Source organism: Ammospiza caudacuta, chromosome Z (assembly GCF_027887145.1).
Source record: "Ammospiza caudacuta isolate bAmmCau1 chromosome Z, bAmmCau1.pri, whole genome shotgun sequence".
In the NCBI taxonomy this organism is placed as follows: domain Eukaryota; kingdom Metazoa; phylum Chordata; class Aves; order Passeriformes; family Passerellidae; genus Ammospiza; species Ammospiza caudacuta.
Window position 1 is genome coordinate 75208169 of NC_080632.1, and position 25423 is coordinate 75233591.

General features: G+C 43.6%; 1 protein-coding gene across 3 annotated transcripts in view; it reads right to left on the reverse strand.

Moving 5' to 3' along the window:
* Positions 1-25423, reverse strand: part of EGFLAM (EGF like, fibronectin type III and laminin G domains) — a 76647-nt gene that overhangs the window by 21761 nt on the left and 29463 nt on the right. For all 3 annotated transcript variants that reach the window (XM_058823514.1, XM_058823512.1, XM_058823513.1), the window contains exons 7-13: positions 24630-24796; positions 10056-10171; positions 9518-9812; positions 6938-7038; positions 5648-5748; positions 4424-4568; positions 2388-2577 (exon numbers count right to left, since the gene is read on the reverse strand). In XM_058823514.1, coding sequence (XP_058679497.1) covers positions 2388-2577; positions 4424-4568; positions 5648-5748; positions 6938-7038; positions 9518-9812; positions 10056-10171; positions 24630-24796 — 1115 coding nt within the window. The remainder of the gene's footprint in view (positions 1-2387; positions 2578-4423; positions 4569-5647; positions 5749-6937; positions 7039-9517; positions 9813-10055; positions 10172-24629; positions 24797-25423) is intronic.

Genomic DNA, 25423 nt, shown 5'->3' on the forward strand with positions numbered 1-25423 from the left:
TAGACCAGACTTATCTCCTATTGCTCATCTACAAATCTCCTACCAGGACCACTTTTCATTGTAGGGAGGGCAGGTCTGAGTACAGCAGCCATGACACAGGACTCCAGGGCTCACCTGAGGAGCACAGACAAAACATTAAAGTACCCCAGCAGGGAAAAAATGCTCCTTTTCCATGGAAGGGGACAGGTCTATCTGCCCCATGCCTAGCCATGGGATCAGGGTGCTGGCTGTGCTCATTGAGCTGTCTTGCACTGTAATGGCCACAAGTGAACCAAGGCAGGACAGGTATCTTGTCCCTCAGATCCCTCATACACTCACCAACTATCATGACCCTGACAGAATAGCACTAGCCCTGTTTTACAGGCAAGGAAACAGAGCCAAGACATGTGTAAACAAGGATCTCTATGCATCAAGTGTGTGATCTCTGTGCATCAATGCTCTTCTTTGCTACCTCTGCTCCAGAGTTAATGCTGACAGTGTGTTCAAACAGATCAGAGTTAAACAAAGTCTTTGAGAAACAGAAAAGAACAAGGAAGACAACAGCAACAGGACCAGTCATGGGACCCCTGATTTGAGAAACAGCTTGAACTGGAGTAGTCTTGATGTTTAAAGACAATGCTCTCCCAATGTCCCAGTGGCTTTTCACAGCCTTTGGGCCAGCATAGGTGACTATGCTGATGAGGCAAATCACAAGTGTGGTGGCTGCATTTGCTTCGCTCCAATGGCAGATGAAGAAGGAGAGAAACTGCACCAGGACTCCCACGTCCTGCCATGTCTGCTCCAAAACATGCCCAGTGGTTGGACCATCCTCTGCTGCATCCTCAGCTCACAGTAGGATCTCTCCTGTAGCCAGAAGGGAGAGCAGAGAGATGGATGGACCCCTCTCCTCACCCTCAGTTCTGTGATCCATGTAGCACAGCACTCCCAATTTATATACTGTGCCAACAGAAAAAAATCTCCAAGTGACTGACCTGCAAAAGTTATTTCTAAACCCTAGCAGAGCTTACTAGCAATTTTTTTTGAGTTATACTTACATGACCTATTGTTTGCAAGTCTCTTCTGTTACAGTTTCATATAAATGTGTGCAGTGACACAAGGACAGCAAGGCTTTATCAGTCAGTTTCGAGTCACACATAGCAGAGCACAGCATTTATTTTCACTGATGTTGATTGTTAATGCAGTAGTACGTGGAGCATTCATGGATGGGAATGAAGCTAGATGCATCCCAAAAGGCAATAGAGATTAGGGCAAGAGTAGTTCAGCAAGGCTTTCATCTGTCTAAATTCCATAGATTCTCAGTCTATCGTGAAATTACACTCTGATTCCAAAATTTTACTCTTTTCAGCAACTGTTTCTTTGGCCAGTCTGTTCTACCCCTGCATTGCACAGAAGTTTGGCCATGTTATCTAGAGAATACAGCACAATTGTTACAAAGTTTCTCATAAATCATTTCCTTCTTGGGATGTCAGATGCACAGCACAGAAGAGAAGAAAGATGACTTTGTGGCAGAAGCATGGCAGGGAGAGTTCAGTGGTATGGAATCTATTTCTTGCTGCTAGCACTTGCCTTCTGTCTTGGGTTTACCCTTATTCTTATACTGTTTAGACTGGGAGATCACTAAAGCAAGAATTTTGTAGCCCTGCCTTTTTCCAGGTGTCCATTAAAAGGATGAAATAGATGAATAAATAAGACAGGACTAGTTAATTATCTTCCCTATTTCTCCATTTTTTACTCTGTGATGGAAAAATAATTTTATAACAACACTTCATAAAGCTGCTGGAAGTATTTATTTCAAGCTATTTTTAAATCACATCCATGGCTCTGGACAGCAAAACAAAGGATGGTATACAGGAAAGCCTATATGCTTCAGCAGTGGCTGGGTGTAACACAGAAAGCCCTCTGTGACATCCACAGGGCCTCAGAGATCCATGTGTTACTTTGGATAAGTGCAATGATGTCTTTAGGCAAAATGCATTTTGTTGGGCTCGTATTGTTTCAAAGGCAAGCTCAGCATACAGACTATTGATTTCTGAGGACATGACTGTGTCAGTCAGGGGCACGAAGTGGTGCCCTGAGAGCTGCTGGCAGAAATACCGGCGCAGTTGTAATGATATCTGCAACACAGATCCTACTGTTCGCTCTTGAAAATGGGTTTACTATTTGCTGTGCACCGGGTGTCCTCAAAGGGCTTGCTGGTCCAGTGTGATGAACTGTCCTACTACAGACCCAGCAAGAGCAATGTGCAAAGGAACAGAGGAAAGCCAGGCCAAAAGTAGAGACTGCGTCTTCCCCCCCTCAGACCTGGACCATCACTCAATTTGTGCCAACAGGATAAAAAGCAACCCCTGGTTAGTCACTGATTAAAGGCCCCACACCATTACACTCACCAACATCAGCACCACTGAGAGCTTTCCCTAATGGCCAGGGTCTCATGTCAATTGTCTTCCCATTGATGCTGAGGGCCTGCACGCAGCCCTGGAAGCCGCGGTTGGTGCCGGCGGCCCTGACCAGCCAGTACACGCTGGGAGCACCGCCAACGTAGAAGGGAGTCTGGAACGTGATCTTGCTGTACTGGCCCTAGGGGAGAGCAGAGCACAGCACGCTGTGTAACAGGTATAACACAGCAGAAATCATTAAGCTACAGTGCTTTACAGTCCGGTTTTTCCCCCCCATGAAAAACTGTGTCAGGAAATGTTGTTTCATTGGTAATTCCTTCCCATTAGTCAGTCCCTAAATCAGTCCACCATTTGAAACCAAACTTTTTCACCTGCATCCCATCACGATAACACGAACGACTAAAAGCACAATAAAAAAGACTAAAAACCACTGCTTTGAGTGGTCTGTCTTTTGCTGTGATTTCTTCCTTTCTTTCTGCCAAAAAATTGTTTGTCTTCCAAACTGCAAGCCCTGAGGGATAGACCAATGAGATATTGTCTTTTGGACAGAACCCAGCAAGTGTTTGGTATTTAATAATTATGAAATGACAAAAAAGGTAAAAAAACAAAGAAAAGGCAAAAGCCAGTCACAAAAAGTCGCAACTTCAGTGGGGTTCTGCTCACTTTGCAATTGCTAAATGTACTGCTCCTCTCTTTAACAAATCTACAGAAATCTACATATATAAGTTTACTAAAATTGCTACAGTGAAAGAACAAAAAACATCAAAACCAACAGAACCTTTTTGGACCACTGACCCAAACTCCATGCTGCTGTGGCCAAATGAGTCACAATTCCTTCCAAAACTGATCAAAATACGACTTTTGCCTCCTACTCAACAGCTCTTTCAAAACCCCACAGACCTTTAGAAGAAAATAGTTAAAATTCTCAGTTATTTGGGGCCAGGTTTTACCAACCTTTTGACAGCACTGACCTCTAGCCTAAAATCTTTCAGGATTTTTCACCCCTGCCCTGCCCCCATAGTGCTTATAACAATATATTCTATCACCATAGCCTGGATTTGGCCAGGCTAAATAAGCTGAGTTTATTGAGTCTGCAGGTGTTCACTTGCACAGTACACTGCAGAAGCTGTGTACACATCTGTCCTGATCACATCTGCCCTTTGCATAGCCTCATAGCATTGGTAACAGCAACACATGACACACTGAAATTCTTTCCTCTGTCACTGCCAGCTGATGAGAACTCAATACACTGCAATTTTTTCTCTTCAGTGCCTGCACATAAAAGTGGAAAGTAATAAGACATCTGAAACTGCTTTCTTTCAGGGCTAGGGATGGCCTGTTAATAGTGGCTATCAAAGGAAAGACATCTGAAACAATTTGAAATTGCCTTTTCTTCCAGTGCCTTAATTTTGTTTTCTAGCCCAGCAACAGATGAGCAAGTCAAAGCATCTTCCTGCATTATATTTTATCTTGTCAGCCTTGTATGAACTTGCTGGTGTTACTATAAGTCAGGGCAGAATGTCTATCTCCATTACTATGCTTAAATCATTGTCCAGAATATGCATGTAATTATACCTCTGTACACAAATCTCGTGTGGGTATATGCATCTTATACATAAATATATACTCATACACACATATGCATCTCATTTTTATGTCTGAGGGAGCAGAGCAGTTCTCTGAGGCTTGAAAAAAAAAACAATCAGGGACAGCAGCTGAGCAATCTAGTAAACTTCTAATGGCCTGTATTAGAGACTGGCATAGGGTAGATGAAGGGTAGCAGAGCAAACACGGAGCACAAAGGGAAAGAGTGATGGGATTCAGCCCTGAGATATCTATCTCTGTGATTTCTAAATTATGTATTTGGAAGAATAATCTGCACTCTGATCTCAGTTCACTAAACATCCTAACATCAATAAATAAGACTGTACTTTTTAAATCTGATCAGACTTCTGGTGGCAAGAAAAGAAACATCATCACAACCTTGAGAGACCCCAAGATTGAGCCACAAGTGCAGGATTACCAACCTGAGATTTTCCTGTCACTGGAGCATTGTTGTCCATCCTGAGCCAGCCATTCACCCCATCTCTGAACAATGTGACACTGTGCCAGTTCCCCAGCTTGATTTTGTTTTCACTCGTTATGACTCCAACTCCTGTGCCACAGTTGAACCTGGGATCATGAGATAGAGAGGGCAAGGTGACAATCTTACATTACCCAAATAACCAAAAGTTGGTTTTAGACTCCAAACATTATTTTTGTACTCGGGAATCTCTCTGTTCCACACTGCATATTAGCACAGGAAATTCAGACAGCAAGTCTACATAAGATCTGTTCCAAACTTCATTACCTGTCTTTCAGCGTGGAGAAGATTTTGCATTCTCTGTTCGTACCAAGCGCATTGCTAAGCTTGCCAACAGCTGAAACTCTTTCAGGATGGAGGGTATTACAATCTGAGCTCCTGCTATCACAGTAATTTCTCCTGGGAATTTTTCTAGCTCCCCGGTGAAAGGCAGTGATACATTAATAACTCTGCTAGTCTACTTGAAACTCAGTGCCAATTGACAGGAAGACCTCCAGTAGAGCTGAATGTGCACAAAATGTCCCATTTTCCCTGAATGTCATGCAGTGCAGGTGAACAGAAACACAACTAAGGCACATCACCCACTTTGTTATTCCCCACTTTTAAGGGATTCACCCTCCCAATTTAGGAGGTCCTGGAAATACTCTCTCACTTGCTTCATATCTATCAGACTGCAAGAAACACTCTCCATCTTCATTTAAGAAATCTAAACAAGGTATCATCTAAACAAAACATATAGGATGAAGTTCCTGGCCCCTTGCTGTCACTACATCCTTTGTTTTGCTACATTATCTGCAAGGCATTTTCTGTGAAGCAAAAACATTGACTCAATATACCATCAATGTACCATCAGCTCAGCAAATACAGTGGCTCACTGGCATTTCTGATGACATAGCTATGAGCCCCAGACAAATATCTTAAAGAAAACTGATCATTTTGCCTTTACTCTGAGGTCTGAATAAAAGAACTCAACACGGTGCATGTTCACACACTAAAGAAAGATGAGAGAAAAAAGTATTGAAGTACTCTTAAATGAAATTATACTGTCCATTTGGTGCACTGTATGGGGCAGAAGTCAAAGACACTGGAGATATTCATCACATGTAGCAGTCCCAGGGGGCAGAAATAGCCCTGTCTCTTTACATCAGATGTGGGATGGAGGTTTTACCTGAACTGGAGGCTACGTCGGATGATTGCCAGTGACATAAAATCACCACGACCATGTTCATTTTCTCCACAGTACAGCAGCAAACCATCCTCGGATTCAGCCTGCAATCATTGCACCAACATAAAAAACCAAAGCCTCACAATTACAGATAAAAGCAAGCAGCATTGGGGGACTTGTCTCCAGAAAAGGGTCATCATTTTTCAGAATGAGTTTTTAACTTGCTGAATCAGAAATTGCTTGATCAGTTTTGAATCCTGCATTTGAAAAACGTAGAAAATCACTGCCTTAATGGCTAAACAATTTAAGACCATCTCTTAAAGTATGATACTATCAGACCAGAAAAGAGCCTGGAAGTATTAAAGACTGTCAGACATATCCCATATGAGACTCCTGAGTAAAATGTCTAGCAAGAATGTCCTAGCAAGCCTGTTAAGTGTTGACACATCAGACTCACTGTGTATGAGTACATACACCCTACTTCACATGTTCCATGAGACTGACACTCCTCAAGCCAAACAGGCTGTGCTGGCAGCATTTCCCCATATGCTCATAGCAGCTGACACAGTGGCTTTTGCAGCCATCCTGCATTTTAAAATGGCAAATTGCCAGGGGAGTGTAAGATCAGCACTGAGGCAACTGATTGCTGCTGCTTTAGTAGCAGTCTCCTTCCCAGATTGTGAGGCTGGGGAGTCTGCTTCATGTGGGGGTACGGATGCATCCAAGAGCTTGGCCACCTTCCCTAGAGGCAGCCCTACATGTTCTGTCCATAGTGAACGGACAGCACTAACACAAGCCAGCGTGGGATGTATCCCTACTTTAGTCCTGCATTTTAAGTAATACAGTATCCTGAATGTATCAGTAGCCCGTGTGGCAGACTTCAGAGGGAGTGTTTTGCTTAGTATGACAGGATCATCATCTCTTGTCCACAAAGATACTGTATACCACTTTCAAAGTCTAATTCACAAAAAATTCTGTGTGTTCTTCAGCCTGTAGCTCATCCACCTGGCTGTAACCTCACTAATGTACATTGCTGCTAGCTGCCACAGCTACCAGTCCCAGGGACTCTCTCACACAGTGCCTACCAACCATGGATGAAAACCCTTCAGCTGCTTACAAACTTAATTCACATTCACTGAGGGTCAAGCCAGATCTCTACAGATGAAGGTTACACACAGGTTCGCCACAATTACACTGAAGCTATGCTGAAGCTAAGTTACTGCTCTATTGTCCACCACATCAGAGTAAATAAATAAAATTTAAAACACCAGTCTGAGAATTCCTTAAACTTACCCTGAATTCAAGAGTAATTTGAAATGTCTGATAGGACTTTTTCAGTGGTTCAAAGGTGATATATGAGTAGCCAAAGAACTGGGGATACTGGATACTAATATCTGAAAAGCAAAGAGGGAAGCATGTTATTTAGCAGTTCTCTTCTGAATAAAAATCAATATACACATTTAGTACTAGATAACATGAGATGGCAATGAAAGGCAGAGTTCCTCCAGAGACAACCATTAGGCAGTAGCAGTCAACAATCAGTTAACCTACTGCCTTGTCCTCCCACCATTTTTTACAGCTAATTCCTTTATTCCCAAGGGCCTGGTGAACTTGAAAAGAAACAGGATACCAAGGGCCAAATAATGCTCAATAGTTTAATCAGAGAATTCAGAGGAAATTTTGGCAGGTTTTCATCCTTGTTGTAGAAGAAAGACCACATCAACTTTATATTTATCTTCTTTTAAGGACTGATTTAAGAAAGAGAGGACAAAGCAATTTTCTGTTCTGCAGGATTACAAAAACACACACATGGGAAATATGGCCAGACTTAGGCAGCATTAGTCACTGCTACTCCGTAGATGCTGCATCCAGCATCTGGAGAATCACTGGATGTCTCATAACAGCCCAGCAGCTTCCAGCACTTCTCTCAAGTCAGCTCAGGGCAGAAGCTAAAAGGAGTGATGGGGAAAAAAGAGTCCTTGCAGCCATCTTTCCATCCCTGGCTGCAACAGTGGCTCTTTTAACTGCTCTTGTCAAATGGCATTATTAACCTTCACCCTTTGCTGTCTTGTGTTAAATCCTGACACCAAGAGAAAATGAAAATTAGAGATGTCTTACTGCTAGCCACTGTCAGCTGTAAAATTACCTTTGAAGCCTATTTTCCTAAGAAGCACTGAGGAGAGACAGTTTCAGGCCTGAGCTTTTATATGGACAGAGGTTTTAAGTCTAATGAGGAAGGAAGGATGTGGATTCCTATTCCTCTTTGCTATTTAAATACTGAGTTTTCTTACTCAGTTTTTGAATCTGGGTAGAGTTCTCTCAGCGTTTTTGCTTGCAAGGCATACATTTTAGGCTGATTTGAAGGGAATTGGTGCTATAAACCTGAATGCAACCTCAGCAGAGAACAATTATCTCATGTCCTGATCACAAGCAGAACTGACTGGACCAGAGTACCAGGCAGCTGTTGAATGTGAAGAAAAGTCTCTTTCCATCAGACTAATACATTATTTAACAATACTGTCTGCTGAAGACAAACTCAGTACAAAGGAGCATTGGCACATGATGTTTACTCTGGAATAACACCCTCCCCTGTGAAAAATAGAGGGTTTGGGCTGGTGTTAATAGACTGCTTTACAAGTTGTATATGGCCTTGTCAGTTCAAATAAATCCTCAACTCTTCATACTTGATCAAGACCTAAAATAATATCTGCAGCTGTTCCATGTGGCTGATTCACATCAAATTGTTTTCAGAAGGAGCTCTCTTTGTTCCAGCACTCCAGTTAAAGATGAAGCACCCTCAGTGTCTGTATCCCTGATGCATGATGCTGTGCAACATGAAAGTCTAACATGACCCTGTAGAAGAAACCTGTATCCCTGCTCTGCTGTATGGCACAATCTTGCCAGATCAGATCAGCATGCAGAGGGATGGGCAGATCAGCTCCCTCTTAGCTGGAGGAACAGCACCTCCATAGCCAATGGGACATTTTCTTTTCATGAGTCCTGGCATTCATCTGAACCCTTGGTCACCAAACCAGAATAAAAATTACTTCAGAGGGAAAAAGTGACCTGCTTAAGGCCTAGTGATGGAGCTAGACTGACTCACCCAGTGATCTGCTCAGTGTTAACCTTGTGAAAGGGTGGGTTTAGGTCTCTAGAGGGAAAGAACAAGAAGGCAGCGAGGGAAGAAGTAGGACAGGGTCCTTCAGCTCAGCAAGTTCTTGCCATGGCTCAGCTGCCCTGAAAAGAGCAATAGGATGGGTGGCAAGTCCTGACTAATGCAAACACTTCCTCACATGCTTTTTGTACTGGGGATGAGATTTTGTTCCTTCCTTGCCCAGTTTGCCTGACATGAGTGCTGCACTGCAGACTTGCAGATCATGGGGAAAGCCTCCTCTGGAGGTATTTTTACAATGGGAGTTTTCTCACATCCCTGCTGTGGGACCAGTATCATCTGGACTACACAGAAAATGGAGGTGATTCAGGGCTTAAGCTGCTGCTAAAATGCAACTGTCAAAGAGGGGCTGAATGTCTTCAGTTTCCATCTGAGGGTGCCATGATTGGATCCTGTCACACCTGGGAGATTAACAGCATATCTGCTCCACCATCCCCTGACTCTAGGTGGGGCAAGGATGATTACCCACCCCTGTGCATTTTTTACACAGGTTCTGCATTCAGCTTTATTAGGGAATTACTTTTTATCACCTGAGGAAAAAAAAGCAAATGGGGCAATGCCAGAACTGCAATTTGTGTGTGGGGACCCACAAAGCCCAGCTGGCTGTTCCCAAAGCGCACATTGGCAGGCTCTCTGCAAAGCCACTCCTCGACCCAGGCAAAGAGCAGCCAGCAGCCGTGGGCACCCAGAAAGAAGCCCACCTTCCTGGCAGGCCTCCCCTGCTTTGCCCAGGTTGCAGTGGCAGCGGGAGCCGCCGCGGTCATAGTCGTTGATGCAGAAGCTGTCGGCGGAGCACACGGCCTCGTCGCAGGAGAGCTCGGAGAGCCGTGGCACCGGCGGGGACACTGAGGGCCCCGGACTGGCAGCAGGGACAGCAGTGGGCTCGGAAGTGGTTGTCAGGACCCGTGACAGGAGCCTGGAACTAGACCCTGGAGTGACTTTAGTTTCGACCAGAAATTTTCTGTTGCCTCCTTTAATAGCAGGAAGTGGTCTGAGCTGAAAGGAAGTAGAGAAACACCAATTCAGTAAGGTTAAAATTCTGTGGGGAAACAAAATTAACACATTTTAAGATACAGATCTGAGGCAACAAACTCATCCTCAATGAAGAAAAAGAAGGGACCACATCACTATATCTAAGCACTTAATATCAGATATTAAACTTTTTGACAGGACCAGACACTCTAAAATATTCAGACCATAAAGAAAATAGAAGTGCCAACAACAAATCTTGACATGTACCTCTTCTATATAAATGTCATAGTCTGAATCATCGATATCAAATCCATCACCATCACCAGTCACTGTGTCTGTGATGTACCGATGCCCAAAGCTTCCACTTCCCAACTCCTCAGAGCCTGAAAAGACATAACTGGCATATTCACTTCATATAGTTTTTTCAGTTTGCACACAGCAATTCAGATCTTACCACTGCCCCAATTCACAACACTTAAACCTAAACTGATGCTAATGTTCATGCTGTGCAGACAACGCAAGTGTCAGTCTGGAGAAGGCAGATCCTGTCCAAGTGGTATACACACAGCTTAAAACAAAGTGAAGATGTTCATTCAGTCACTTACTAGGTGATTAAACAAAAAAAGCAGGCAAAGCTCAGTTCTCTCTCTGCAAACTTGACTTGTATTCCTCATTTTTCCAGGACAAAGGTTTCAGACTTTTTTGACTGAATTGTTTTTAAGTCAAGCTTTTCCCTTTTGGAAATACAGTGCCTTACTGGAACAGCAAAAGAGAAAATAAATAGGAAAAGCAAAAGTGATGTGTACAAGTAAGATACACTCTCTTTAGGACTTAATCTACCTCCACTGACTCAAAAACTCCTGACACCGTAGTGTCCTGTGTGTATTCTTAGACTATTTTTTAAAACACAATTCAGCACCTTGAAACAAAAAGCAAGCACAAACACCTTCACGCAGAGGGTTGTTGGGCACTGGAACAGGCTCCCCAGGGAAGTGGTCACGGCACCAAGCCTCACAGAGCTCAAGAAGCACTTGGACAATTCTCTCAGGCACATGGTGGGATTATTGGGGCTGTCCTGGGCAGGGCCAGGAGTTGGACTCCATGATCCTTCTTGGTTCCTTCTACCTCAGGATATTCAGTGATTTCTATGGCCATGTGTTTTGCAAGTACATAATCTACTTCTGCCACTTCCCAGAGTGCTGAACTGCGCTTTGGAGGACTCTGGGCTGGGAATGGACGGTTTGAACAGTAAGGGGATCCTCATTTCTATTTCACAAAAAGTGTCTGTACTTTTCTGCACTTCACATAGTAAATTCTGCCTAAACAGTGGTTTGTGCTTTTTAACTATTAAAATTCACTAGGTTATGAAGAAATACAGTAAAAGTAACCAAACCATTACAGTTACTTGTCATTGCAGTGAGGCTGAGAACAAATGTCTTTAAACCATTAAAACAACAGACTTATATAACTGTCTTTTCCATACAGTATTTTTCCATCACTTAAAAACAACATAAGCAACCTTTGGTTTACAAAATCTCTCTACTAAGCTGAGTGTACCTACCTAAATCTTTTTATACTCTCTCCTCCTTTGCTGTGATTGCTACCCAGAATTCCTGGCAGGCAGTTGTGAAATCCAACATATGTGCATCAGAGATGAATGTGTGCCCTGGCTGACTGACTGGCCACACTCCCTATGCTCTGCAGGGGTTACTTATCCCTGGGCTTTGCACATTACATCAGCATACAGAAAAATTAGAAACAAATGAGTAGAGATAAGGAGGCATACACACTTGCAACATAGAAAGCATGCTGGACTGGGACAGAATGTGTATAAGTCTCCACTCTAACATGTATACCTAGTCATCTGTAAATAATACATTTTATCTGTACATTAAATAGAAGTATTCAGCACTGAGTTCAACCAAATGAGCCAAGAAGAGAGCTCCCCTCTATGACTGGTAACAAGATGAGGCAAATAGGACAAACTACATCCAGATAATTTCTGCTCCTGACTGTGAATGCACAGGCAAAGGATTAAGTGTTAGGGAATCAGACTGCACATTTATGAACTGGTCCCAGTCGTACAAAAACTGGAATGAATTTCACCATGCTGAAATAAAAATGTAAAAAAACCCTCTTACTCCTAATATTCACCTTTATAATCATTCAGGTTAATCATCATCCAGAACAATTTTACACCAGGCAGGAAGCTAGGGAGACTAAAGCAGAAAAGAGTAGAGTAGAGCAGTGTACAGCAAAGCAGAGTACCGTAGAAAATTATTCAGTTGGAAGGAATCTACAATAATCATCCTGTCAAGCTGCAAGTTCTACCTATCATTGCATCACATCCCCTTCTTTGGTAAACAGTGATTCTGTAAGACATGCATTTCTACAAGAGAGTTCCAGGGTGTAAAGCCACAAATATATGCATTACAAATATGATTTGCAGTTGGATTGGTTTTGCAATGCCTGGTTTTTGTAGCAGGGTGGGGTTAGAGGCTTCTGTAAGAAGCTGCCAGAAGTTTCTTCCATATCCAGCAAAGCCAATCTCTGGTGGCCCCAAAGATGGACATGCTGGCCAATGAGAAATGGTGGCAATGCCTCCGTGATAACATATTTAAGAAGAAATCAAAACAAAGTTTGTGGTGCAGTTTTAATCCCTGACAGAGAAGAGTAGGAGATGAGAATATATGAGAACAACATGTGGACACCAAGGTCAGTGAAGGAGGAGGGGCAGGAGCTGCTCCAGGCCCAGAGCAGAGATTCCCCTGCAGCCCCTGGTGAGGCAGCTGTGCCCCTGCAGGCCCTGCAGGCCCAGGGGGGAGCAGAGATTCCCCTGCAGCCCCTGGTGCAGCCCTGGTGAGGCAGCTGTGCCCCTGCAGCACAGGGAGGTGCACAGGAATGCAGAGATGCCCCCGCAGCCCCTGGAGGAGCCACAGCAGAGCTGCTGGGTGCCTGAGAGGAGCCTGAGGGAGACCTGTGGGAAGGGGGCCCTGCTCCCAGGCTGGAGCAGCCTGTCCCTGAAGGACTGCACCCCACTGAAGAGTGACCCAGTGTTTGAGGGGTGCTGCTGCCCATGGGATGCACTCACACTGCAGTAATCTGCAGGGAGCTGCTGTCCATGAGATGGAGCCATGCTGGAGAAGTTCATGGAGAACTGAATCCCACAGGAGGGACCCCACGGTGCAGCGGGAGTGAGTGACTCCTCTCCCTCAGCAGTGAGAGAAGCCCTGGGTGATGAACTGACCACAACCCCCATTCCCTCTGTCCTTGCACTGCTGGGGTAGGAGGTAGATGGAAAGACGGAATGGGGTGGGAAAGGTGTTTCTAAAGGTTTTACTTCTCATTATCCTGCTCTGATTTTGATGGTAATAAATTAATTTCATATCTCCAAGTTGAGCTGTTTTGTCTGTGATGGTATTTGATGAGTGATCTCTACAGGTCAACACATGAACCCTTCATTAATTTTTTTCTCCTCTGTCCAGCTGCAGAGAGGAGAGAGAGAGGCTTTGGTGGGGGCCCGGCATCTGGCCCAGGTTAACCTAGTCCTCTTACTGGAGAATGTGGGCAATCATGAAGATTTTCAGATAAGGACAGTAACTGGGAGAAGTAATGGGCAAAACAAGTACTGAAAAGTGTTAAGTATTACAGAGTAGAATGATCATGGGGAATTTTTCTTGTAATGGTGGTGAAGGACAAAGGAGTGAATTTTGTGCAAATTGTTCATTTTTGTTCTGTGTTGTGATAATTTTATTTTGGATGTAATGTTGGGGGTTTTTTTAAGTTCACCACAAAAGGGATTTATTGGTAATACCATGTACAATATCTTTTTACTATTACATACAATGTCCTTACTTCTGCCTTGATTTAAATGTAGAAGCTCCCAACAAAGAAAGCCAGCTCCAGTTCACAATTTGCTCCGGGCATTTCTCATTGGCTTTGTTCATTCTCTTGGCTAAGAGCTTTGTATTCTGCTTCCTCCTTGTTCTTTTGAGTGCCCTGCTTCTTCAGAGCAACATGCCTGCACTTATCCTGCAGCACTTGAGTCACTGGATTTTAGGAGCCTTGGTTCTGGGTTTCTTGCCCCCCTTGCTCAGAGGCTCCCTCACAACATACTGGCAAACATCATTCTTCTTAGACAGGTTGGACAGCTTGGGGACTCTGCTGGTCCTCTTAGACAGGGTTGTGTCAGTCATCCCCAGCATGCCCTTTTCACTCTTTTTCACTATGACAGAGTTCAGGACACTCAACTTTGCATCAACAATGCAACTACAAATGGATTTGTGCTTTCTCTCTCCAGTTCCTCTGGGCTGATAGCAGGAATGCTCCTTGCTGAGCAGAAGGCAGACACATCTGTGAGGTAGGACACCTTGCTTCATGGAGAAACTTTTGTCATTGCCACCACTGATCCAGATGACATATCCCTCCCACTCCTCACCAAGGGAATCAGAATGGCTCCGTGGCCATTTGTTTCTCATAAAATGTTCTCAGTTTGCGCCCATTGTCCACTTTAGTGAGCATTTGGCAGCCAGTGGCTGGGAAAGAGATATTCAGTTTCATCATGGTCACACCTTGATGCTGCTGGAAGGGGCAGCACTAACTCAGCTCCCAGCATTCACAACAATTTCCAGCTCACTGAATCACAGCATCACAGAATTAACTAGGTTAGAAAAGATCTTTGAGATAATTAAGTCCCACCTATGACCTAAGACCACCTTATCAACAAAACCATGGCAGTGTGCCACATCCAGTCTTTTTTTAGACATGTGCAGTGATGGTGACTACAGCACCTCCCTGGGCAGATGATTCTAGAGCCCAATCACTCTGGAAGTGAAGAATTTCTTCCTAATGTCTAGCCTAAACTTCCCCTGGTGCAGCAAAATATGTTTACCGCTTGTTGCATCAGTGGTCGGAGAAGAGATTGACCCGCCAGTAACCTAAACCTCTTCTCAGGTAGCTGTAGAGAGTGATAGGGTCTGAGTGATAAGGTCCACTGAGCCCCTTTTTTTTTCCAGGCTAAACAACCCAGCTCACTCAGCCATTCTTCACAGGGTTTGTGTTCCAGACCTTGTTGCCCTCCTCTGGATACATTCGAGCATCTCAACATCCTTCCTAAGGGCCCAGGCCTGGACACAGCACTCAAGGGGTGGCGTCACCAGTGCCACATGCTAGGGGACAATCCCTGCCCTGCTCCTGCTGGCCACACTGTACCTGAGACTGGCCAGGATGCCACTGGCCTTCTTGGCCACCACCTGGGCACACTGAACACTGTTCACAAAGTTCCATTGAAAATACAGGGAAACTAAATTTCCATGCATTTTTAGTAAGCTTTTTGGGATATTCTGATTTGGCTCCCACTTCCATCTCACCTTCTGGGAGTGATTCTGAGAGTTTTTTGTCTCAGCAGTAATCTTTAAATTTTGGAATGAATAAAAATAACCTGGGAAGAAGCCAATGGGGTATCAACTCCGTCTCAGGCATTGTTTGGAAACTCACCATTTCTCCCACACTCCCAATATTTTTATCACATGTTGGAGTGGGTAGAGGGATCAGTTTCCCTCTTCCCAACAAGTCCAAACTTCTCAAGCAACATTATACTCTCTGATTAAAAGACATAGCTGAGATTAAAAGACATAGCATAGTCTAAAAACCATGTGCTTTTTCTTCAGAAAGCTTTATTTAATTTTCCAACATTAGTAAAATTTTCAAGAGTCTCTGCCCTTTGTAATTTAGTTAATTCTGTTGCAGGGTGTGATATCATCACCATCAGCTCTGCTTCATCACATGCTAATGCCTTAAAAAAGAGCAGGCCTGAGGGTGATTATCAGAGAGGGTGGCTCCGATCAGTTATCCCCCTCCTCCAAGGTGTGAAGGGAGGTGGCATCAGTGGCATCATGGTCAGGAAGCCCTGCCTCCCTCTCTGCCTCCTCATCTTTTACAGGTGGGCAGAATCCAGTGTTGTGGGGAGGAGTCTGGCTGTGGGGCAAACTCCTCCCCGGGGGTGAGGTCATGTGCAGGGTGGTCCAGCACTGCATCCAGATTGGCATCTAGGCTTCCCTCAAAGATGTTGATTTGCATTCTAAAGCCCTTCAGCTCTGCACAAATAGGTTTCTAGGTTCTGGGCTAGCTGCTTTTGGGCCATCAGTTCTGCCTCAGCCCTGAGGACAAGCTGTTGTTTCAGCTTTCAAGGCAATTGGCACCTTTACCAGCTCCTCAGCAAAAATGTACTTCTCTTTTAGGGTAGCCATTTAAGACCCCCTTATGTTTTTTATCTCTTTTGGGACAGCCATCTTAGACTGACCACATGCTACCTGGCCAGGAGATTTCTTTTCCCCCTTTGCAAAAGTTCCAGTCCTCTCAAGTCCTAGCTGCAGTTTTTGCCAGTTACTTCTCAGAGACAAGCTTTACAAGTTTACAACTGCCATGGTATGAGAGGAAGTGAGTTTTTTTGAGATGCTGTGGTCAAACCAATAGGTGTTCAGATTTGAATATTGGCACCTGGTGTGGCCACTGAGGACATGGATACGCCTCTGAGAACACGGAGGTTAAAAGCAGAGAACTCCCAGGAAAACCTTCTCTTGGTTCTGGTCAGGGAAAGGTTCCGATCTCTCCCCTGCCCGGCTGCTGTGGGTGCATGGGGGAAGGGAAACCATGGGCCGGGTGAGGTAGGCCGAGGCCTTAGACAGAGAGGGGAGTTGAAGAGGCCCTTGAGGATGGGAGGGTGGAGGAGCACCAAGAAGCATCAGGCAGCCATCCTCCCCCACCAAGAGAGAGAGAGAGCGAGCCTGTGACTGTGCCTGTGCCACCTTGAAATTTGGCAGCACGACCGGCCAAGAAGGAGAAGGGGGGTGAGGGGTGCAGAGAGAAGGTGCCTGGCAGGGCAGCCATGGGAGTTCTGGACAGGCAGAGCCTGAGATTTTTAACCCTTTTCTTGGATGATGGAAACCTTACAAATGCTGATCCTCCTGGAGCTGAATGAGAAGAGAGAGATGAGATAAGAGGAAATGGGCCATGAGAGAAGTGGAGAATAATCTTGGGTGGGAGGAGGTGATGGAGTGGCCTTTGGCTGGACTTTTCTTGTATAGCCATGGACAGAACCATTTTTCCTGTGACACAGAGACTGCATTTAGGGGGAAGCAGTGGCTCAGAGCCAAGAGAGTGCAGTGATGTCATGTGAAGGAGAGAGTGAACAGACAACAGGTGAACAGAGTAGTTGATGCCCTCGATCTTCAGTGGAGGAGAAGATCTCTGTTCTTGAGACCTCTCAGCCCCAGAGAGTGAAATTTGGGGAAGACAGGTGTCCAAAAAGTGAGAGATTGTGCTTTTTTTTGGAGTGCTGTGTCCAGGTCTGGGCCCTTAGGAAGGATGCTGAGATGCTCGAATGCATCCAGAGGAGGGCAACAAGGCCTGGACAAAGCACCCTTAAAAAGAAAACCCTAGAAGCAGCTCTAGTCCATGTGCAGTGGTGAGAGCACTGAGCATAGAAAGAAGATGTCATGATAGCAAATGATCTCCAGGCAGTGCCATGTGTGACAGGAAACACAAGACGTCTCAACTGTCTTTCCAGGGGAAGCCTGTGGCGCAAGAGAGACTCCTCACTCCTTGATGAACTGAGAATTGATTACCTAAAGAGTAGTGATAGACTGAGAGTTGGTGATCTGAAGGAGAGATGTATTGGAAATTTGGTGGGGGGGAGGAGGAGTGTTTTTAGAAAGTTTTCATTCTTTCTGTGTATTTCTTTTTACATATAGTTGTAGGTTAGTAAAGTTTTCACTTCTGTATTCCTAAGTTAGAGCCTGCTTTACTCTATTCCTAGTCACATCTCACAGCAGACACCAGAGAGAATGTATTTTCATTGGAGCACTGGCATTGCACCAGCACCAAATCACAACAACAAAAACTCCACTTGGAGAGCAATCCAGGTATGCTCTTGACCTTACTGCTGGAGAACATCAGTTTTAACCAAAAAAGTTCTCTCCTTATGCTGCAGCTAGCAGTTATGTCCAAACAACTCTTTGCCTTAACTCAATATCCCTTCCACTCCTCACTGAGGGAATCACCCACGACCTCTGTGGCCATTTGTTTCTCATAAAATGTTCTTAGCTTGCACCCATCACCCATTTCAATGGCTTCTGGCAGCCAGTGGCTGGGAAAGAGATGTGCAGCTTCATCCTGCTCACACCTCGATACCATGGGAAAGGACAGCACTAACTCAGCTCCCAGCATTTGCAGCAATTTCAGCTCCCTGAACACTGTTGCTTTTAAAACAGGTCCATGCTACTGTCACCAAAACCACAGGAAAAACAAAAGCTCTCCAACAACATTTTTTAAGTATTACAAAATTAAGGCATTACTTTATTCTTGCCAGGATCTGTAACAGAAATAACTTCATCCACACATTGCCTGGGTTGTGCAGAGAAAATCATTCCATCACACATGGCTCTTTACTAGATTTTTCACATACTTATACAGTCAAAACCAAGAGAAATCCATTGGTTCATTGGTCCTAAGTTACACAGTTCTTAGTATTTGGTTTCCTATTGGTTACTGATCCCTTCGCCTTCAATGCTAATTAAGTCCTCATTCTTGATTCTCTTATTGATCTTTTTCCAGACCAAGTGTCTCTGACACACCAGGGAGGATGATCAGGCATTAATGTTTGTAAATGGTTAATGTTAATTCCTTCTGCATCCTCTGGCAGCTCCCAGTCCATTGAGATGTCAAGCTCATCACGCCCTGCCCAGGGAACAGTCCCTTAAAAAGAAACTTCCATTCCCTTCACCTCAGGGTGAAGACAAACAAAACCCCTGACTAAAGTTAGATAAACGTTTTAGAAGTTGCATCATTTCCAACACTATTACTTATTGCCTTTATATTATGTCTGAAAGTATTTCAGAGCTTATTTTGTTCTTTCAATATATAAAAGTATAATTTGCGTAAGAGCAATGGAAGCCATAAAGATAATTTGGAATCAAGAAGGGGAAACTCACAATGATGTGTCAAGGGAAACAATCTAAACTGTATCCAAACAAGCTGTAATACACAAACTCCATTTGCTGACTTAGAAGTCATAAGCTACAAAATGAACATCTGTTATGGTCAAAATGCTGTCATATTTTATTTTCTTTCCAATCAAATGTTCTATTGGCTTAATGGGATGTAAGTTCAATGAGGATGGCAGGAGTGAAGCAATGCAGAAAATGAAGTATCCATATATTCATATATAGGAAAATGTTAGCTCTGGAATTAATATTCAGATAAATGCACTTGCATGTATGGGTATGATTTTAATGTCATGCCAGTTTCACAGAAATGTAACCCTCCTGATTTGAGTGGTTATCACTAAAATACATTAGTAACCACCAGCATGCAATGAGATGTGCTAGTGTAGAAGAGACTGGCAGTTCTCCAAACAGCAGGTATGCCTCTTTCATCCAGCAGATCAAAATGTTCCATGCTTGGAACAGAAGACCTTGGGACACCAAATGTACCCACTATTTCAAACTGGACCATGGCTCCTTTCACGTTATTGAACTGGTACAACATTTAGAGCCTGGAGAGAACAAAGAAGGCATGGCTCATTGTGTCTGGTAGAAAAGACTGCTTTGAGCCCCTTCTTCAAAGACATTCACTATGTAAGTTTGGTGTCACCAGAATTAGTGTGACTTAAGAAGATGTCCTAACATCCACAGGCCTCCAATTTTTCCCCTTCCTGACTCTAGCTATCTGCATTTCAGCCAGCACATGCCACATTGCTCTACCTGCTGATGTGTGAGCAGTTTTGGTAACATGCAATGCACTTGGTAGCAATGCAGCTACTGGGTGCACTCACTCCTGACCATGTCTGGTCTTACACAGGTGAGTATACTGATGAGGTGTCAGACCACTGGCTTCTCAGCTGCTTTGTTCTTCCCTACATTTGGTCATCGCTCACTGGACATAACATGATAGCCACGTGATGTGATGCAATATAACTACAAAACAGGATGCAGAGAAATTAACAGGACTTTTTGTAGATAAACCATGACAGCAGCCCATCTCTTAAGTGCACTGTGTTGGTTTCCTGGAGAGCTCATCTCGTAATGGGTGGTAAATAAGGGACAATTAAGCAAAGTAGTACTCTGCAAATACCAAAACAATGACTGCAGAGATTATAAGCAGGCTATATTTAATTAAATCAATGTTCCAGTGTACAAGGAGATGAAGTCTGAGTAAGACCTTTTACCAGGTCCTATAATCCTGTTTTACAAATAATTGAGGAACTTGCGGGGCTCATGAACTTTAGACATCATCTTTCCAAATAATTAGGGATTAAGTTATACTGAAGAAATCCTTCTCAAAACAAATACAAAGCCACAAAAACTTTTGTTTTGATAATTAGGTTGCCATCATCATTCTGATGAAGAGACCTGAGAGAGTGTAGGAGGTAGAACAGGGGGCACTGTAACACAGACAGATTGAATGAAAGTGTTAACAGACTGACTGGCTTCATCCAGAACGCCACACAGGTCTTAATCCAAAATACATCAGGAACATTTTAAAACACATTTTATGCCTTTCAGTGACTCACAGTGTGACCCTGCATGTCGCTTGGCCTGTCTCTTGCTTTTCGTCACTGTCCCTACAAGTACCAACACTGCTTTTGTAAATTCTCTGGACATGTGTGGGAAACAGTTCTGTAGAAAACCTTCTCCCTTTACTATCTCCAGGACACACCACCACCATTTAAATCAAGGTTTGGGCCCCAGAGACTGGTCCTTTTTTTGTGCCTGAGCCTCAGCTGACACATTCAAGCTCCATGCAGAATATGTAAGCATCTGTGGCAATGCCCTGCTCTGTGTGATCCTGGCAGTGACAGCCAGGAGCAGAGGAAGGGATGTGCCCTGCTTGAGCAGGCACTTCTGTCACGTTTGTTGTGGAGACAAGCAGGAGGTATTTTTAACAGGAGACACTTCCTCTGTTGGTCTGGTAAAGCCCAAGGCTGGTGACCTTGCAGGCACAGTGCAAATCCCATCTGTTTCCCGAGGAGATGAAGGGTATTTAAGCAATGCAGGTGATGACATTTTTGTTTTTGTTTCATTCTTTGAGACAGTTTATTTTGTTGTTTCTAAACTGAGTATGTGCAATCTTTTATTTTCCAGTGAATTGTCCATGCCATTTTGAAAGATTTTATAAAACAAAATCCCAACAACCATGTAGGTGAAACACCCACAATGTGCAACTGTAATTAAGAAAGGCAACAAAAAATTGATTTATTGCATCATTTTCCTCTAGGAAAAAAATTAATGAAACCAAATCACAAATAAATGACAACCCTTGGGGAAACTTGCCCTCTCTTTACTCCCTGAAAATGGAGCAATTAACAAAGCAGGCATTTTTTAGTAGGTAAGGGGGTAACTCCTTATAATCAAGGCCACATGTTCTTTTTTCAAGGACCTTGGGAGGTCTGTCACATTAGGTGAAACTGTCAGCATCCCTTTACTGGAGCAAACCAAGACAATGTTTTCCTACGCTGACCTGAAACAGTGCAGTCAAGAGTACTGCAAATCCATCCCCACTTTAAAAACAAAATGAGTGAACTACCTGTGAGAATGAGATAAACTTCAACAGAAAACATCCCCAAGTAGCATGGACTCATCTCTGCCTCAGCCTGCCTACAAGAGCTGCAAGAGAACTTGTGCCAGACATCATGGACCCTAAGGGTCCTCTGTGTTTGAGGTAATGTTGGGAATTTGTTAATCAATTAAAATAAACATCAGAAAAGCACTACTTATGTCAAGTCATGCATAAAAAATCCAGCACATACAAGCGTAAATCTGCAAATTTTTAAAATCCAAACACACTAAGGACCTTAGTGCCAGCACCATGTGAGCTAAATGTAATGCAAAGGAGTCAGACATAACTTCTGCCAGCTTTCTAAGATATTTCAGGAATTTCTGAAGAATACATAGGCAGGCCGAAAATAGCATCAAAAATCTGTGGCATGTGGCATGTTTCACTGCTTAGGTAGAAGAAGGAACCACAGTAATAATGAAGGTGGTAATTCTTATGATGTGCATTCTGAAGAAAAAAGGTGCTTCAGTTTCAGAGATACCAGCTGTCTGGCACCTTTTCAAACTCACAGGTGACAAAGAGGGCACTGGCTGGCGCTTTGAGACACTCAAGCAGCTGGTGCCACCTGAGCCAGCCCCCGGGGACTATCAGGTGTCTGTGAATGGCACATGCCCTCCTCCAGTGACTGATGAAAACCACAAAACTTTGAGGACCTCAAATCTGCTGAACACTAACTCCTGAGTAGCCGAAGTGAGTGATTAACTGGACCAAAATTCTGGGCTTTCTGGCTGCTAGAAGCAGGAGGGTACCTTCAGATACATAATGTGAATTAGGAGTGAGTTTTAATTGGATGCCCTTGAGCACAGTATGTAGTTTGGGGGTTTTTTCTGTTCCTGTTTTTTTTTTCTGAAACTTGTCCATTAAATCATTCTTCAGAGGTTCTTACTGTTTTGGGAAAAAATAAATGTTCAGGCTATGCACAGCTTTAATGAAGAAAAATTTTCTTCATTAAAGTTTAGCTTTTCTAGCAATATGCAGAGTACTTGTGCATCTGGCCAACATCAAGTCAGTCTCCTACACAGACACCACAAGTAAAGACAAGTGAGAGCTGCTATCAGCTAGACTATCATCTCAGCTACACTCCTCCCTTCAGAAAACGAAATAATTTATTTCTAAAGGCATGCATCCCTGACACTTTTGAGCAACACTTCTTGCTCTGCACAAATCTGGTTGTTGTGACAACAGGTATCCAGAAGATAGTGCAGGTTTTCATGGGTAGTGGCTATATGTAGCTTTTAAGCCTATTTTCAAATAGTACACTGACAAAAGAACAACATTTGCCAAAGGGTCCAGAACACCACAGTAGCCCCAAGTACAAGTGGCCTGGAGCAGGGCTGGAGAACATCATGGACATGGAATGGCCCTGCCCTGCAGGAGCTCTGCCTGCTCATGAGGGTCTCTGCCAAGCACTGCCAGGCCCTTGGAGCAGGGAAATCAACCTCTCAGCCACTGCAGCACTGATGTGCCTACCCTGGGCCAGCACAGGCGTTTAAGTCCAATCAAAGAGCAGTGCAAAATGCATAATATACTGAATTTTCAGATCTGATCCAGGCATAGAGATTCAAGCTAATGTCCCTTATGAACCTCTCTAGAAATCAATGCTTATGCACACCAGATGTGAATTTGATTCCAAGCTCTAATGACAGAAACCCATGTTCTAGAGACATCTTGGCAGGCCTCTGCAGAACAAGCAGTTTCCAAGGCAAAGTGCTTTCCCTGGAGTACTGCAGTAATAAGCACAGCGTGAGGATGATTCCACCCTTATTAACAGAGCTAAACACTTTATCTTTTCTGACCAAAGGATGCAGCTGCTAGCATCCAAAGATAAACAAGATACCAGGAAGCACACGTGTGCCTGAGGCAGCAGGAGTTGACCCTGGAGGATCCATGGGCCAAGGAACTCCAGAGTACACTGCACAAGGTTTTCACAAACATTTACTTCAGAAGTTAAACTTATGAGCTCAGCAGCCATAGCAAACTACATGCAAACTGTTCAAGTGACTGAATTTATGACAGAGGGACAAAAGAAATGGAAACTTCCATATTAGAGTCAATGAGAAAAGGGATTCCACAACAGAGAGGCAGTTCAGAAATAAATCTTTATCTGGTTTAACTGGTGGATCACTAAGCATGTTGTTCGTGTTTTTGCAGCATGCAAACTTTTCTTGCAGAGCTCACAGTCCTACCTGAATAATTGCTGCTCATTTTCACTAGTTAATTACAGATGGTTTGCAATTGAGAGAGTGAGAAAAGGAAAAAAAAGGCACTTAAATTTAAAAATACTGACACGCATTTGTATAGAAAAAGTTTGGAACATTAATGATATAGCTCAGTTAGTCCCCATACCCTGCTGGCTTCGGCTGTGTTTCCTACATTGTTTCTCTGCATGACATTGGGTTTTTTGCTGTTAGAAGACGTGATTTGTGTGATTCCCAATATGCTCTGTGTTGTCATGGTTGGGATTCTCACATACAAGCTATGAATTTGGGTGTGATGAGGAGAAACAGCCCCTTAAAGTCAGCCTACAGAGACACTGGTAGTGGCAGAGAATTGCCTCAGTTGCTGCTGAGGAAGCCCAGCAGCAACTGGACCAACACTTACTGCAGTGTGCATGGTCTATATTGCTACACAAATGTAAATATAATATTTAACAATTTTATATGTTGGCAGGTTCACCTCATATTTTTGCTATGCAGCTTCTGATCAAAAAGGGGTGTTTATTCCCTTATATAATTATTTTCATGACTGTGCTTAATAGTTAAGAGTCTTACTCCTCAGAAAACAGTACAAGTTTGATTTGATCGTTCTGAGTGGCTGAAATTATAAATGTAATATATAAGGTTCAGCTTCAAAGAATAGAAAAAATGAACAATAGACTTGTCTCTCTCATTTCTCCCCTTGATATTCAATTATTAGTACTGCAGGAAGCCAGCACAAAATTCAGAAAGTAGTGATCCAAAAATACCTGTCAGTGACCTCCAGAACAAAGAAATGGCACGAGAGTGATGCTGCCTGGGTCTTTTCAGATCTTTGCTCATGGCTGGTCTTTCACAGGGTGCTTGCTGCATGGTCCTCAGGCAGGACTGAGAGGTGTCAGAATGGAGGTGACTGTGCCTGGAGAGCAACTCTTTCCACCAGCAGGCCTCCACAGCTGCCCCAGATACACTTTCTTTACAGATACACTTCATTTTTGTTCAGCTTTAATGACAAAAAGGTGTCTGTACTCACTGAATGTGCGGATGACGTCGCTCGGCGCACTGGCGGGGCTGGATCCAAAGGAGTTTGCTGCTCGGATGGCAAACTGATACTTGGTGTTTGGGAGAAGTCCTTTGAGAACCATGGACTCCATCTGGATCTGCTCTCTTATTACCGTCCAGTTGCTGTCAAGGTCTGGCCTTGAGGATCAAACAAAGACCAGATCTTGAATAATTAAAGCTGGCTGTATAAATTAGCTGCATTTATACTTTTCCAGGAAATACACTAATACATGAGACAGAAGTCTACTAAATCATCACCGAAACCCTTCACTCTTAAAGATCAGACTGTGCAACCCATCATTACCAAGTTGTGAAGCCTGTGATGCCAAAACTGTATAATCATAGAAACGCAGTTACTCGGATTTTGCTTATAAAATAGAGGAACAACTGACAAATCCAGTTAAGTTTATCTGTTTTGTGGATTTTGGATTCGTAGTTTTCAAGTGAAGGTCTCTTACCCACAGTTCCCACCTCCCTACGTGGCTATATAAAGCAATAGTTTGCAATAGAGAGAAAGGTCTTGATTTATTTCTTAAGAGTTTGCGTTCTAATGCCAGTAAGTCCGTTTAAACATACACAAGCATTAGCAAGATGGGAATCCAACATTTGATCTCCCAAGTAATCAGTTTAATACACTTACATACGAACATACAGATCCCAAAGTCTTCTCTTCAGGAAAACAAACAGACAAAAAAAGCAACCCAAACCAAAAAAGCCCAAACAAAACCATCAAAAAACCCCACAGAGACAACCCACAAAACCCAC